Here is an 18,648-nt window from a genome sequence, read left to right on the forward strand (position 1 = left end):
GAAATAAAGCCAAGAGTCGGTTCAGCTGGCAGTAACTGATCGTTTTATGCTCTAGGAAAAAAACCGATGATTTTCAAGTTGCTAAATCACATTGGTTTTAAATTGGCTTGTTTCGATTGACTAAACAAGTATTTAAGATAGTTTCCGTTTAATTTGAAACTTTTGAATTTTTCCCTACATAACATTATTATTTGTTTTTTTTTTTTTTTTTTTTTTTTCATAAAATAGTATATTTTGCTGCTTTTTTACTTGTATTGATATTTAAAAATTTATAGGATTTTTTATTGGTTATTTTATTAAGTCAGCTATTTATCAATAAATAAACTGACCATGATATTAAATCGGAAATAATCAATGAAAATCGGAAACACATTTTTATCTGATAAAAAATTTATCGGAAATCGGACTTGAGGTTTCAATCGGATTACATTTAGAATTTCCGTTTACACTGGTGGCATTTATTCCAATAGCATAAGCAACATATAGCATGTATATAATGAAAATAATAACGATAATATTGAAAATATTTGAGCTCAATCTTTTGGAATAAATCGACAAAGCGAAGGTATTAAAACTGGCGCTTTGCTATGAATAATTCGTGACAAATTTAATTAATACGATTAACAAATATCATTATTTATTTCAAATAAAGTTTTAATTTATAGAATTCCGTGTTAATGCCTGAGTTTTAAAAAAGTTTAACTAGTTCACGATAAATGGTCGGTAATTTCAAATTATTGATAAAATAAAAATGTAGTTCGACATACATTAATATTTTTTTTTGTTGATGTATTATTCAGTTTGTTTATTTTTTTATATTCGTTTAATTTACTTTTTTTTTCTTTTTCAATTGATTGCTCGTAGAATTTTCCGTTCGAAGACGATAGTCAGTACAGTTGTTGGGATAATGGGAAAGCCGGAAACAGTTGAATGGTGTCGATCTAAACAGAAATCACGTTAACTTAGTTCTCTTCGTGTCGAATACTAAAATAAGCTAGACAGTTGAATAGGTTAAAGCCATCATCTAACTTGATTTCAACTATTGTGACGTTATTCTTCGACAAACGTGTTAAATTTTTACAACTACAAAATATTGTTATTATTCATCATATTTTATTTTATTTTTCCGTGACGAAAATTCATCCTCATATATATATATTTTTTTTTTTTATCATTTTCTACAATCATTTTTATGTATTTCCGTTTCATGTAATAGAATGTCCAAATAAAAAATATTGATAATATTACTCTAGATAATGTAATAGAGTTTATACCCCTTGAAATTTTCAGATGGCAGATATGAGCCGGTTCTAGATGAAAATGCTTACAAGGTTAAAATGAAATTAACAATACGTTCCGTTACTCCTGCTGATTTTGGTACTTATAAATGTGTATCCCGAAATTCTTTAGGTGATACTGACGGAACTATTAAGCTTTACGGTAATAATAATTTTTACTACTTTATTTATATCATAATAATAATAATAATAATAATAATAATAATAATAATAATAATAATAATAATAATAATAAGGAATAATAATTATGAATAGAAACTCTTTACTCTCTAAAAATGAATTAGTGAACATCGCGTGACAATTACTATTTTGCAGTTAATAGTCACTTATTGCCAGTGAAAAGTATACCACTATTTGATTTAGTGACTTACTTTTCACAAGTAAACAATAAATAGTTGAATAGTAAAAAATGTAACCTGCATAGTAAATTTTAAAATAAGACATTTGAGAATTGATGTTAATAAAAGTATAGTCCATGATTATGATGTGAACATCGTAAATTTTAGTGGAATTTTCTTTCCGTGTATTTTCACTATTTCAAATTTTATAGAGTAATTTTAATCGTACAGTATTGAAAAAAATTTTTCAGCCCTCCGGCCAGAAAGTGGCAACTTTCGGGCCGCTGCCCTGAACGAAGTTGCAACTTTCCGGCTTCGTCGAGCAGAAAAATAGTATACGCACCTTGGCCAGTAAAAAGGAAAGCCTCAGACGACGTCGCCTCGGCCAACAATTACATGTGCTCTGAGACTTTTCTTATTTTACTGGCCTAGGTATGTAATATACTATATTTGAAAAATATCTTTTTATTTTCCAACAGAAATTACATCAGATAACGAGCACGATGCATACGGTGACACTGAATACAGAGGTAAGCTTAAAATAATATTTATTTAACAACTCGAAAATTAATAATCCAAATGAAAAATAAAATTTTTTATCATGTCCTAAAAATTTTAAGTATCATCTAGTCAGATAACTATAATAATAAAATTTAACAATGCAAACATATATATAATTCGTCATTCTCGTGCTTAGTACATATACGAAGTCAAATATAATGCACTTGGACAACACGCATAAAAAATGAATACAACAAATAAAATCTTGAATTTATGTATTGTCGTACAAGAGATAAAATAGTCGAGAATGGGTTTACGTATGCGAATAATAAGCGTATATTCGGAATTCATCCACATACTGACGTATGGCAAAGTGTAGCAGACATGAGATGCAATTGTTGAAGGGTCACTTGAAAGCCGGCTTTGTGTTACACACACCAGTTAAAAAAAATATTTTTCACATACTAATACTTATTTCTTTTATCACAAACAATACATCCTCGCGTAACAATCGACTCGAGGTATTACATAATGCTTCGTTGATTAATTGGCTCGAGTACATAACGTTGTAAATAAAAGTTTTACTCTTACACTTGTCAATGCCCAGACATTCCAGCCAATAACAATAAAAGTTTTCTATTGTGCAAAAGAAAAAAAAAACTTTTCTAATTAATTACAATCATTATTTAATACTGGTAACAATGAAAATAAAATTTAAAAGTTAATATGTTGTAAGTGGAACAATGAAAACGAATTAATTAATTCATTATTAAAATACATTTCATGTAATTAGTTAATGTGAAGTAACTTGAAGTTATTTTAACTAGAGAAGCAGCGAAATATATTAAATTAAGAGAGAGATGATACTTTACAAGCTACAGGATTTAATTATAGAAAGTTCAGTACGTATACGTATGTTATTCATAACATCCAGAGGGGTGTTGTAAGAATCAATATTTGCGTGTAAAAAAAAATGAGGTTGCGGTTAAGGTAGAGATAAAATAGTAGTCAAGGAAGAGAATTTCTATGAAACTGCAAACGATTTGTTTCCACTCATTCAGGTTTATGAATAAGCAAATCCTTAAATAATCGGATTAGAGTTTAAGCGCTAAAGTATTTCTCAGGGCAAATATTACATGGAGTAGATTTGTGGATATTGTTTGTATTCATAGTTACACACTCGTGCACCGGAGACTAAGCGGATGCACCACTAATTACCTAAAACATCCTTCATTTATATTTAAACAACCCGCGTTTACAAACATTCCGTGATTTCGCTATTGAGATTTTATATTTATATTCAACTATGCTATCGCTTTTCATTTAATTATTTAATTCATCTGGACGCTTCAGTTTATTTTTTATTTTTATTACTTAATAATCGTCTTTCAATTCATGTTCAGAAAAATTTTGCAGCTCGAGTATTTCGAAAATTTAAATAAAAAAACCACTTATAACTTCGATTTTTTAATAAACTCAAGATATTTGACCGAGTTTTTCCGTTTGGTTTTATATTTTTTAATATAAATTATTTAAACATTTAAAGCGAAGAAAGTGACAGCTTCCGTTATGAATATCGTTAGTACGGAGAATCGAATTAAAAATTAAGGACAGTTATTATTATTACTTTACTTTTATTGTATTACTATACTCATTGCTGCTCAGTATTATTATATTATTAATATAATTTAATATTTCAACGTTATAATATGATTTGAAAACATTACAACCGTAGTATACAAACAGCTTGGACTAGTAGGATTTGTGGCATCGTTGAGAATGCAACATCGTTTCTATGCACATCTCTTCTTTATATATATATATATGTATCCTCGGGAATTATTAACGTCAGACGAAATTCCTAGGGCATCCGGTGGCAACGATTAATCTTCGCGAGAACTATCGCGCTCTTCTCTTGTACAAGATATTTTCCTCCTTCTCCACCTACTTATTCTCTTTCGCCGAGGATATATGTGAGATTAAATCCCCGTTTCAGTGGAGACAATGTGCTCAGGTAATTTCCGTGATTTCGTGTTAAATATTTATTCCCTCGATTTTAACTGGCAGCTATCCAAATACACAAAACCCATTACACAAAAAAAAAAAAAAAAAAAAAAAAGTAACCATTGCAAAAACGCAAAAGACATGATATTCTTTATCACCGTAAAAGCGCGATAAAACAAAAAAATGTGAAAGAAGTGAGTAGCAAACTTTATTCTCAGTATTTTGATGCAAGAAGTGTAAGTTCTTTGGACTTTTTGACTCTCTGCAACACAGTAGATGAAATACATGCATACATACATATACATATACATATACATATATTTATATATATATACATATAAGAACTCTTTAAAAGAGTGCTGTGAATGTAGAGTTTTATTTCAAGGAGTTTAAAACTCAAGTGAAGCTATTGTACAAAGCTGTCCGTTGATATATAATTTAGTTGGTTGGCCTCTTTGAGCCGCAGTCACCGTATTGTCCTACTGGGCTTATAAAATAGAATCCTTACCCCTCACTTTATTATCTCGTTTTCTCTTAGAGTTTCATCGTGATCCCCTCAAACGCTCTGCAACCCCTTACTACACCACTTCTATTCTCACCCGTCCTCCTTCCTTCCGTTCTTTTTATCCCACCCTCTCGCCCCGGCATCCGTTAGAGTTGTTCGGGCTCTCGGGCCAGCTCGTTTCGTCTTTCTACGCTACTTTACACATTCTTGGGTACACGTGGCAAGAATAATACATGTCTCATTCCGCTTGAATTCTCACTGACAAATTTAACCAATTCTATCCCTGTGTGCTCATGAACTGTGCTTAGCTTTTTTTTTATTCTTTATCGATACCATACTACTCACACGTACTTTTTTTTATTTTTATGCTTGACACACGTCTCTGCGGAAGTACGCGATAACGTATATACGTCATCGCATTATCATATACCACCCATACAGGACGCATTACCATCCATGTTGTGTCGATATATATAACTGATGATTATTTGTTGAGTAGCTTCTCTATACATACGCCTACTAGTATGCATACGTGTATTTATAAATATATACAGTGAGTATCACACTCGACAGTTGTATATACGCTTTTGACCCTACGAGAACATGACAACGTAGTCAGCTGCTGGTACTCCTGCGACTGTACTGGAAATAGAATAGGATTCGCTCCATGTGTCCATGTGTCGATGCAACTGCGGAAACGATGATCCATTGTTCAGCTGCAATGTTATCACTACTTACTCTCTGTGGTATCTCGTGCGTACATATATTATCTATCATATTATATTATACGTACAAGCAGCTTACGGCTGCTCTGTGACATTATAATTATCATAATTATACTGAAAATGAGCATCATGTCCATGAAGAAGCTCAAGTGTAGTGCGAAACTTTAAAATCTTGATGAGATTCTCTCCTCTGTGGTTTTATTTAATACGCAATATATTTTTACCAGTCTAAAATTTCTTATATATAAAATATATATACATATAGATGAATGGATACGTACGTAAGAGTTTGGGTAAACTCGTGTTTCTTTTCGTTCTCTAATGGGTAATCTCAACTAGAGGGAAAAAGTTTTTCTGAAACGGCTTTCTTTCTGTTTTATGGTTAATCAATGTTTTTATCAGTTAAACTAGGTTCGTTATGTGTGGGAAAAAAATATTCTTCGCCAAGTTGTGAATGATATTTTATATCTAAGGATAGGTAGGGTACACTAATAAGAATTTATTTTTAAAACAAAATTATTTTGCTGCAACAAATTTCTTTTTTTTTTCTTGAATATTCTAGTGAATAATTTGATTTGGTTATTAATGATATTCGAGTTGATTTTATTTTATTTTTTTTTTTTTTTTTTTTTTTTTTGACTTATTAAGATTGATGAGCGATGTAGTAGAAGGAAAAGAGTAAAAAGATTTAGCTTAATGAAAATTTTGTCGTAAACTAGTCTCGAAGGATATCAATCGATTTAATAAAACATGAATACCGATTCGCGAATGAATTTACGACGTACTGACATTCGATTAAAGGTTGTATAGATATGTACGTGTGTATGATACACACATAGGTACACGCGGCGGTTATACATTCGTTAACAGGAAAGAAATTAATGTAAATGCCAGGATGACGATAAATCACCGGTTGATTCGACGAAGCGAGATTTATGATCCGGGATTACCGCTCGTGGGTCAACTCAAGCAGTCAAAAAAGTCGTTGTCATCCGCATCACGCGATAGTCGGCATTAAAAGTGCTCGAAACGAGCTAAGTTATATACTAGCCTAGGAAGTTATAAAAAAGACCAGAGTTACTCTTAATACGAAAAGTAAGTAGGCTAGACATAGCAATAAAAAATGCGCTCTACGCAAATGCTCAAGTGTACCACCTTGGAGTACTGTGAAAACTTTTAACCCTTTTTATTTATTTACTTTTTTATTTTAATCCCTCATTTTTTATTTTTATAATTCACACTAACAATTTTTAACTACGGTAATTATGTGTCATTTTTTATTTTTATTATTTTTTTATTTTCATTTATTTTGACAAAAAAAAAGGACATGTAATTATTTGATTTTATATTTACTAAATATGTTGTAAAAATATTTAATGTTTTCCCGCTACAAAAATAAAGCACCAGAACTATAAAGATCCGACGTATAAGTAAAGGATTTTTTTCTTTTTTTTTGTCGTCTATAAATTGCTTACATCGAGTTAGTATACTGAATTTTATTGAAATCGATAGATTATTATTTTTTTATTCCAATAAAAGTAATGAATAATTCGGTGAAATGATAAATGCAGGCCTCAGGCTCCTAGAATGTGATAAAAATGTTAATTTTATTATTATGCTTAATCTAAGTATTCAAAAGACTTTCCTTTCAACAATTAAATTTAAAAAAAATAACAGTAATTAAATAAATTATTGTCAATTAATTATAAGCGACTTTTGCTTGGTGAAGATGTTAAATAATTTCTCATTAATCTGTTAAGGTAAAAGACCTAGTACCCGATTAGAGAACTAATATCCTATTACTCATATATTTGTATACATATATATTTACTAAATTTTACTAAATATAGGGTAAAAGTAACATTTCTGGCCACTGTTTTATTTTTTGATTCATACTTTATTTTAATTATTGAAGAAGTATAAAAAAATATTTCCATTTTATAGTGGGATCAAACGTCCCCTTTCTGAGTAAATCTCGTAACTGCAAAATTATATTTTTTCAGAAATCGGTTAAAATATCTATTCTGTTACACGAGCGTTAATCGAAAGATTAAAATTCAAGTTTTCTACATTCTGTTATAATTATTCAAATTTTGAATTTTTTTACGCAATAGCATTACTAAATAATGTTTTTCACTCATAATTTTAATTATGAAAAAAATGTGGTTACAAGGTTTACCCAGAAAGAGAACGAAAAGTATCTTTGAAGAAATTTTTAAAATTAATTATGTCATTGCGCCTTTTACAAATTATTTTATTTTAAATTTTCAAGTGTCAAAAACTGGCGCTAAAATGGCCAAAAACGGTACCTCTACCCTAGATATACAAATATATGGAGTGGTCGAGTACTAGTTCCCTGATCGGATACAAGGTCTTTTACCTCGCTAATTATTTGATAGTGGCAATTTCAATAGCGACTTTGAATAGAGCTCTATCATCGGATAATACATGGTTAATACCGATGGAATTATGTCAATTAATTGTGTACTGCAGATTATACACCGCTTACTTTCATGCGAACACATGCGCACATTAGTTAGCTTAAAAATTAGAAAGTCAACTCAACTTAATAAAATATCAGTTGATATAAAAATATAATAGTCCTGTTTATTACATTCCCATCTTGAAAATACATATTGTCGAAATTAATTTATCAAAAACATCATTTATGTCGAATAATATCGTTATGTTTTAGACTTGAGGCGTGCAATAGTTAAAAAAATATAGTTTTAAAAAATTATAAATATTAATATAAATCAATTTATTACTGTTGACATTTTTTTTTTTTTAGGAAAGTTGAGAAAAAATTCGGGCAATAATTTGCTTGATGGAAATCAAGATATGCCGAAAGAACGAGGTAAGAAAATGTAAATTATATAGTAAAGGTATAAAATGTAGCTTTATAGTTAAAAAAAAAAAAAAAATAAAAAAAAACGTTGACATTTCATGAAAATCCATTTACATAATAATATCTCTCTATTCTTGAGAATAAATTTAAATTATACATATATATATGTATAAAATAAAATCGTAAAGTCGCGAAATTAAATTTTGTAATGTTGTATGAAAATGAGCGTACCGGAAAAACTTTGTTTGCAGACTTAAAGCTACGGGGACGAAAAGATAACGACGCAGATGAGGATGAAGATTACGATGAGTCAAGATCCGGAGCTAAGTGCACTACTTGGCAGTCGTCATCGTTGCATTGGTACTTTGCTTTCATCACCATCTACAGCTGCAGTCTCTTCATACCGCTTGAGAGGATAAACCTTCGCTTCACTTCCTTACTACGTCATTAGGATCATCCACTAGAGTAAAAACACGCAAGAGAGACAGCTTATTTAATGTACAACCCGTTAAAATCGGTCATCAAGAATATTAAAGCTTAATGCTCTTAAAATACTGACGATAACATTAAACTCCTTAACAGCTTCTAAATAATAAGATAACGACAAGCGATAAGCTGCGATTATAATTACCAGTGATAATAATTAATTAATCATCAGTACATATAAATACAAAATAAAATAAACATCATAATGATGTTTTGTACAGTATCGATTTTAAATTTATACTATAATTATAAAACAATAAATATGTGCGTGCTTATTGCAACAAAACTGTTTTATAAAAAATAAAAAACAAAATATATATTAAACCATCGCATTTAATAATAATAATAAATACTAATGATATTAATATGAGTCAATAGTGTATATGTAAGTTTATTTATTAATAAAATAGATTTACAGAAGCTTTAAAATGTACTGTCGTCGATAAATGCATTCACGATTCATATAATTATATAAATATAAATAATACATATACATATGTATATCTATACATACATGAAAATATAAATATGCCACGAATGTAAATAAATTACGCCCAAATAAAAAAAATGTATATACATATATAAATATTTACATATATATATATGTATATCTATAAATGTTTATGTGAAATATATGTATATGTAGATCATGGCTACGATTAAATGTAATAAAATTATATCTTACAAGAGAATGTTTACACGCATCGCTTCGATGTTATTTTATAAAATAATAAATACGTTAATGGTGCCTTACACCTTTAATATAAATTCAAATATTTATACTTAATATATATTTATATTTATAGTTCCGTGGAAAAAAATATAATATAACAATAATGAGGATTTCAAGATATATTTTTATGCGTAAAAATTATATATTTATTTGTGCATTTATAATTATTATATATTTAAGTAATTTAATTAATATGATATTTTTGATTTTGAATTTAAATCGAAGTAATGCGTGTAATTTAATGAATAATGGATGATGTACAGTAGAGATTATTTAAAATAATGTACGTAATTATTACAAAAAGTTTATGTGTGCAACAATTCGAATGACGTTCCGAATGCCATTTAAATACACGCTTGAAAATACATATAAATATTTGTATAATTAATAATAATGTTATTTATATATGTATGCGTCAGTGTGAACTTCGAGGGGATTATAATGCGCGTTAATGTCGTAGGGTAGTTGAGATATTTATTATACGACCTTTTGATCTTTTCTAAACAAGAGGGTGAGACAGAGATTTCCGTTAATCTTAAGTTTATTTTTTCGAGTATTAATAGTCGTTATATATATATACTTATGTATTGACAATTCAGGTTTCAATTTATTATTTAAAAGTGAAAGATTGTTCGTCAAATTTGAAGGTTTTAATAAAATAAATTTATATGAATAATTAAATGTAATTCGGCAGTTGAAGAACATCCTGCTTAGCAAAAACTAATATTTACATTGAAGATAATCTGTTTTAATTACAATTCGTAAAGCTCTCATTGAAAAATAAGTGAAATGTAAAAGTAACTGAGAAAATATAAATGAAAATGGAAAAATTAGAAATATCAGTCCTGCATTTTTTTGCAATAAAATAAATCGCGTTAAAATTTTTTTAAAAAATGGCATGAGTGGCTCAAATTTTTGAGGACAAAAATACTTTTTTACCATACCTAATGCATTGATAGTTTAAATTCCTGCCCTGTTTGGAGGAAAAAATTTTTGTTTCTTATGAGAAAACGAATGATGAAAATTAGCGCATGCGCGACTCTTCCAACAAACAGAGGCAAAAGTTAAAACTTTCAAATGCAGATCTGGAGAAAAATCGTATACACACCAGGTGTTTAATCATGCGAAAATGATCAGGTACTTCCCTACTGCTATTGTGAAGAAAATAAAAAAAAAAAATAAATAGTCACAGAGTATTAAACCCATGCATTGAGGGCAGATTTTAATCGTAAAAGAATTTTTTATTTTTATTCATCAGACATAAAAAGCAAAATTACATACAAAAATTATTTTATGAATCAGTTATACTACTTTTCGCATCAGTTACTCGATACTACTGTACAATATACAAAGACGACCACATACTGGCATACATAACGACGTGAGAGACTGAACTTCTGTATCAACTATTTAATCGCTGCCCTTACGTACTTTACATCCCCAAGACTTCGCTCGTTATATTTGACATCATTTGAGGATCACATTCAGTATAACATTATTTCCACACTATTGTGTTACCCTGTAACGAAAACTTTTTATCTGATTTAATATCATTTACTCTGTTCACCCTCTGCTCTCTCAGTTATATATATATAATATGAATTACAAGTCATTGATCATATAAATAAATAGAGCGTTAGTGTAGACAGCAAAGCTGTTTGATGTATAGATTGAGAGTTGTTTGATGTATAATTCAACAATCACTAATTCAATTTATATTATTTTATAAAATTCTCATGTCATAAACACATCTCGACTGTATATTAAATTCATTGAAACCAATACAGTTCACTGAACGATCAATCATTGACTCACATGTAAATAAGCAAAAGGATGTTGATTATATTTAACAAATAATTGACTTTAATTTCATAAAATATATATTATTATTATTATTATTATTAATGATAATAAATATCAGTTTGATTAATTGATAATTTAAGTATTCAATTAAATGCTTTTTTTAAATTGATATTTATAAGTTACTATTCAAATATGCGATTATTTATAATATATATAAATACTTGAGAAAAATAATTTAGGTCGATCTGGACCGAAGTTAAATGAAGCGATTTAAATAATTCAAATATTCGGTTGAAATGTCTAATATTGAATTTAAACTCATTAAAATTTAATAGTCAAAAAAATCCACAATTATTTTGAGTCTAAGATCTACGTCAATCTAATAAGATATAAGTAAATCTAAAATTTTAAAGACTGAGGTCTAGTGAGACCTAAATTTTTTTTTTGCCGGGTCAAAAAAATAATTTTGGCGTAATTTTGAAAATTGAAAATAAAGCAAGTCTAACAAAAAGCGAATCGAGTTTAAGTTCTTTTTTTAGTAAATGAAAAACAAATTTTGTTTTGACTAAGCTGTCTTACTTTGTACCGATTTAAGCCAACTAATTCAAATTCAAGTCAAGTTTGACTTGGATTTGAATTAAATTTGTGATTGAAGTCAAATCCAAGTCAACGTGACTTTAATTCGACATAAATTTTTAAGTTAAAAAAGTCATATTGAAGTTAAAAAAAAGTAAGTGGCGCCAAAATTAAATTAATTGAGTCAAATGCGAGTCAAAAAAATTACAGCAGTCAAAATCAAGTTAATTAAGTCAAAAATAAATGTAAAAATTCTAAAAAGTCGGCCAAGTTATTTTTTTGACCCCATAATTATTTGTGAATACGCACGTCAATGAATAAAATTTTTTTTATGCTTTTTAAATATTATAATAAAACAATATCCTTATCATAAAATTTGTATTTGTATGTTAACAAAAGAGTAATTAGTGCAAATTAATATATATATATATAAATAATTTATCAAATCTCTTTACGGACTTATGAAAATTGATGAAAAAAAATTGTCTTAAATATCTTTAAAGAAAAGTATTGAATATATTAAATTTGAAAAATTTTATTTTGGAAAATAGATTAAAGTTTAATAAAATTTCTTTTGTCCGTTGAAGAGTTTAATATTTACTAGTATTTAAATTAAAAATGTAAGAGATATCAATGCTACTTAATTTGCATGTATTGCGCCTGAGTGATGTAAAAAAAAAAAAAAAAAAAAAAAACATATTGCACATTATATTTGTACAACCAATTGCATTTAAAAATGTATATAAGAAAAAAATATATATGACGTACATTTAATTGAACGATAAAAAAATTGACTTCATCGGCCTCTTGGAAAATTCACCCGACAATATTTTTATGATTATATGTAAAAAGAATTTAAGTGATAAGAGAAAAAATATATACGCTATTAAAAATATATTAATGACAGAAACGTATAAGAGTAATTATAATAGTATCTAATGATTACGTTAATTATATTTATTGAATAAAAAATAAATAATAAAATAACTCACCGTCTAGTGTATATGTAGTACTTAGTTTTGTAATTATGGAAATAATTTAATTAATTTTATTGAATAAATAGGATTTTGAAATTTAATCGTCTGAGGGTAGTAATTTTGAAAGAATTATCTTCATCCTTAATGCAGTGTATTGACGTTTTTTATTATTATTTTCTTTATATATATGTATACTGTGCTAGTATATTAAAGTCTAAGGTGTCTGAATTAATAATCCATTTTACACGATATTATAATACCAATTCGCTGTAACCCTTACTTTACTTTGCATATCTACTAAAATAATTAACCCTATGAAAACGTCAATTAAATTTTCATTGCCTCAAATTATTAAAATATACAAGGGAGTTATTTTAAGCTCACATTTTTTGAGGTACTGAAAACATCTTTTTTTTTTGGGTCACTAGAATTTTAATTGTTTGACATTAATATTTTTTTATTGAACTCAATGAAAAAAATAGATGTAGGAAACCAAAAAAAAAGTAAAATGAACTAAAGTTGTTAATTAATAATTCTTTGGTATTTTGACAGAACTCTAATTTAATGGTAGTGACGTTTGCTGATCTGATAAATGATGCCGAATTAGTTTGAATTAGAATTTCAATTAGTAATTAAAAATAGTATTAATTCAAAATTATAATTTAGTTCAAAAATACGCGCGTATTTATTTTGAGTCGGAATCATTTTATTTTATTGCAATTTAGAATATTTATTGTAAAAAAAAAAAAAAACAAAGACTTTCTCTAATAGTTTGGATATTGTAGTACCGGTACTCTCACTAAAATAACTAAGTCAGTAAATTTTCGGAATTTTCACTCAAAATTTTTTACATATATTTTTAAATATATAAAATTATGTTCTATTAGAATTTTAACTATCGAGCTTGATAAAGATCAAGTACACTGACAATACTTTGCCTTATAACTTGCCAATACTTGCCAATACTTTCGTTCATATATTTTTTTCTTAAAGATATTAATGTACAACAAATATTACAGTAAATTATTTTATTGATCATTGAAAAAAATATTTTACAATCTACTTTTTTTCTAATACTAGTATTTTATTTTTCTAGCACGTGTTAAAAATTTTTTTGTTTTTTCTAAAAGCCTTTGATATATTATAATTATAACTAATTATTTCAATCAACACTCATTTTATTAACTTATTTTATTTCATTTATTAAATACTCCGTTGGGTAAATTCTCCACTTTATTTACAAAACTGACAAATGAGTAACCGCGTACATAAAATATATAACAAATATGTTTTTTATACTATCAATTTTTTTTTTTTTTTGATAAAGAATTTTTAGCACTCGATAATTAAGTCAAGTGCAGTTATTTTTAACGTAAGTAGATATAATTTACTTCAATATTTCATTACAGATGTTCTAATAAACTGATAAAAGCTCAAGCATTAATAGTTGATGCAGTTAAAATATTTTTCATCATTAAGAGTACTAGTAATTGACTGAGGATTCAACGTACTGTCAAATATAACATTTATGATATTACATACATGATTAAAATTTTTACAATATAAACTTAAAAAGTATTTATTCGACGAATTATTTTTTTATTTTATCATTCTTAAATATTAGATTGACATTTTTAGTGTTAGCAAATAATGATAGAACTCATATATATTATATATTTATAAAAATATTTTAATTGCACCAATAAATTAACGAATAATTAATTTCTTTTTTATTTGACTCAATATTTACATTCAAATTTTTAATTGATCGTGGGTTCACACATATATATACAACCGGACCTCGTTATAAGACTAGTTCGGGGCAGTAGGAGAAAAAATTCTTAGAATTAAGGTTCCCTCATTATTGTGCTTTAATAGTGTTGCGCCCAAGTTTCGCTGTAAGACTATTACCGTTTTTTGGTTTTATTTATGCATTTGGTTCAACTGAAAATAAATTACTTCATCCATAGTCTCTATGTATATACTTTTTATTTCGATTTTAGTCGCAGTGTTCGTTAGTCTTATAGCGAGGTTTCGGCGCAAAGTTTTCATTGAGTCACTGGTGGAAGAGCGTTTTGAGTGAATTTTAACAAATTGAAGGGAAGAGTCTTATAACGCGTAGCATTATAACGAGGCCTGACTGTATATGGATTTCAGATGCATATTAGATGGTTACTTTTTCAGAAATTTTAGAAAACTTTCGACATAATTTATTCATTTCAAAAAATGATTTTGATAGAATGGACATTATTATTGTCATCTTTATATCAAACTCATTATTACAGATTACTGCAGTATCAATTGATTTTATAACTCTGCCATCTATCGTGTAGTAGATTTATTTGAATGATAAAAATCAGAGCTTTGAAATTTTATTCATTTTCAATTATTAAAAGCATCGTTTTTTATTTTTTTCGTTGAGTCAGGGAATGAGCACCCGGACACTCATGTATTTGTATATCTATATTTACTAAATATAAATATACAAATACATGCAGTGATCGAGTACAAGTTCCCTGATCGGGTATTAGGTCTTTTACCTCAATATATAATTTACTAAAAAAATTATTTTGAATAGTTCTTCAATAAAAAATTGTGTTTTACGTCAAAATATCCTGTTCACATATATATTTATACTACATATATTTTACAAATGCTTAAGATTGAAATTAGAATTGTCTAATATTTAAAAAAAATATATGACAACTATTACAAGTAAATTAAGATAAACTACCAATCGATCACTTATGTAAATAAACGTTCATATTTTTTTTTATATTAAAGAATTTAAAAAAATTACAACTAATTTTCAAAGTATCGATTAAACAGTGACGCAGTATTTTTGAAAAAAAATAATGAGACTCCTGAGTGTGCCATTAAAATTTAACTAACACACTGATAGAAGTATTTATTTGATATAAATAAATGCATTTATTTGAAACAGTTTTTCAGCCTTATTTGGCTGAAGTAAGCATTTATTTGCCTCAAATAAAGATTTATTAATAGTTAATAAATCTCATATTTGAGTGAACATCACTGTGATTTTTGACTACAGCGCCACTTTCTGTTTACAATACCTTTCAGTATACTGTCTAGTGTAACGAATTCAAAATATAATCAACTAAATATTGTTTTATAAATTAAGAAAATGCTGAATATTTTTTAAATTAATTACTGTGCGTATTATTTTTTTTTAAAAAATAAACTTAAATGGGACTATAAATTATTTGTCATAACCCTCCTTAATTAGCTTCATGTGTCATTTCCTATTAAAATAATCCATTTATTAACAATTAAGAAATATTTATTGGGTTAAACTTTAAAATAAATCATTTGTTAACTATTAATAAATCTTATTTCATTTAAATAAATTCTTCTATCAGTGTATTCACTTTTCCAATCGCTCTTATCATAATAAAATATTATTCGTTAACATAAATAACATTTTTCAAGTTTATTAGAACACATGACAACTTAACCAAATACATAACAAAAATTTTATAATTTAAATATTAAAATTTTAATTATAATTTATTACTTAATAAAACAATTTAACAAACATTTAAACTATAGTTTACACATTTAACTTTCAATAAAAAATTTTTTTTACATACAAAATTATATTTATCAATGTCATTACGGATACTCATTTAACTAATGTATAATATACATATATATGTACATAATTATATGTACAGTCAATACATACTTAAAACTAAAGCAACATTTTTTTTTCTTATTGTTATTATTATTATTATTTCTGTAAAATCACACAACATTCATTATCCCTGATAACAATTAATGAACGATCCATATTTACAGATATAACGATTACTTATTAATTAAAATATGATTATTAATTAGTTTATTACCTATTTACAAAATACTTTTATTATAATCATATTACATACAATTATTATGTTCATATTACCTTAACTATCACTCACACCAATAATATGTACAGAGATATATATTTATTTTTATTGTGCGGAATGTACAAGCTACTTTCTTCAACAGTCAATAATAAATAATTAATTAACCAATCAATTAATTAATTACTTACATAAAAATCAAATCAATTAAACATGTTGTTCAATCATTTAAAAGACGTAATTTTAAAAAAAAATTTATAAATTATATTGCTAATATTTATTTTTATAATAATTATAAAAATGCAGTTAATGTGATAGTGAGTAAAGCAAAATTAGAGCGTGTAATTGATAAGATACCGGCGCTTCTCGAAGACATTGATCGCGCTGCTTCGTCTGTTTGTTGTGACCTGTCGTCACTTTTTTTTCTTCCGCTCTTGGCGTTTGTCTTCGGTCTTTCACGTAATTGGGCACCTAAGTAAATTAAATTTTAAATTAGTCAATAAATATTATCTGATATATTTCATATGTATAAAATATAAATATAAATAACTAACAGAATATTTATATTTTGATACACGCAGGTAATTTTTAGTAAAAATTACCCATAAAATTTGGTACTGTAATGACACCTTGACAGTAAATAAATTTTTACGTTGTTGCTAGTAGAAATTCCAATTCATTTATGTGCTATCGAGTAATATATTTTACAATATACATGGAAAATTTTTCGATATTTTCTACATGTCCTTACAGTATCATTTTTGAGGTAATTTTTAATAAAAATTTATCTGCGTGTAAGGTATAAATAATATAAAAATTAACCCTCCGTAAATCTAAACATTTTTTTGCCGACTTTTAAACTAAGCGCCATTTTATGAGTCCTTTTATGTCTGATGTCTTCGATCGCGTTTTTCTGAAAACTATATTTTCAATCTGGTACACGGTCACTAAAGAACAAATGGACCGAATTCAACAAACGATCACTTTTTTTTCGACGATTTACGGGTAACAAATGATTCTTTATAGTAGCAACGACTTTATTGCGACAACAAAACATTTGATAAACCAGTTACCAGTACGTTAAAGTAACAAATTTTTTTGGTAAAGTCACAGACAGTTTTGGTTCAGTAACAATACAACAGATCAACACAACGTGTCTGAACTAAATTTTACGTTTAGAGCTGAATTTTTTGATTAAACTCGGTAACGTCTACAATCAAGCTGCTGCGGAAATATTTCGACCACTTTTTGACCTGAATGAACAAGATGTGATTTTGTCAATTTTTAATAAAAAATTATTAACAAACCCATGTCTAACAACGATTTCAATACCTTATTATTATTCAATTATTATTTGAGGTAAAAGGCCTAATTCCTGATCACTCCATATATTCGAATATCTATATTTAGTAAAATTTAGTAAATATCGCTTTACAAATACATGAGTAATCAGGTACTGAGTCTTACCTTAATCATACACTGTAAAAATAGCGGTGTTAAAAATACTAAATTTAACATCGCGCAGGGTTAAAATGAAACACCAGAGTAGACGGTGTAATTTGGCGGTGTTAAATCGGTGCATAAAAAAAATTACATAGAAATTTAAATTTTGCTATGGACTTATTTAAATAATTATTTATGTCATACGTGATTTATTTAAAAATTACACAATTTTACTTCCACCATTTCTATCATCAATAATTTAATTAATTAATAAAAAGATTGTTTAACTGCAGTGATTGGATAAGTAAAAATATTCACAAAGTAAAATATTTTTAACACCGTCAAAGAATATTTACACCGACAGCGTTATTTTAACATCGCTTTCAATGTTGAAATTTAACACCGAAAATTTTAACAAATACAGACTCTGGAATTACTCTCATTATTATTACAATGTAATTTAAAATATAGAGCTATAATTATATCTGTTAAATTGATAACAAGCAAGCTCATTGAATAGTTTATTAACATATGTAATA

At 27.1% G+C, this 18,648-nt stretch overlaps 1 protein-coding gene and 1 pseudogene across 1 annotated transcript in view; one reads left to right on the forward strand and one right to left on the reverse strand.

Moving 5' to 3' along the window:
* Positions 1-9,024, forward strand: part of LOC103577528 (neurotrimin-like) — a 99,419-nt pseudogene extending 90,395 nt beyond the window's left edge.
* Positions 9,025-16,958: 7,934 nt separating this feature from the next.
* The window catches only part of LOC103577560 (opioid-binding protein/cell adhesion molecule homolog), a 79,426-nt gene continuing 77,736 nt past the window's right edge, over positions 16,959-18,648 (reverse strand). The window contains exon 10 of the mRNA XM_014444225.2: positions 16,959-17,137. Coding sequence (XP_014299711.2) covers positions 16,959-17,137 — 179 coding nt within the window. The remainder of the gene's footprint in view (positions 17,138-18,648) is intronic.

Source organism: Microplitis demolitor, chromosome 3 (assembly GCF_026212275.2).
Source record: "Microplitis demolitor isolate Queensland-Clemson2020A chromosome 3, iyMicDemo2.1a, whole genome shotgun sequence".
Classification (NCBI taxonomy): domain Eukaryota; kingdom Metazoa; phylum Arthropoda; class Insecta; order Hymenoptera; family Braconidae; genus Microplitis; species Microplitis demolitor.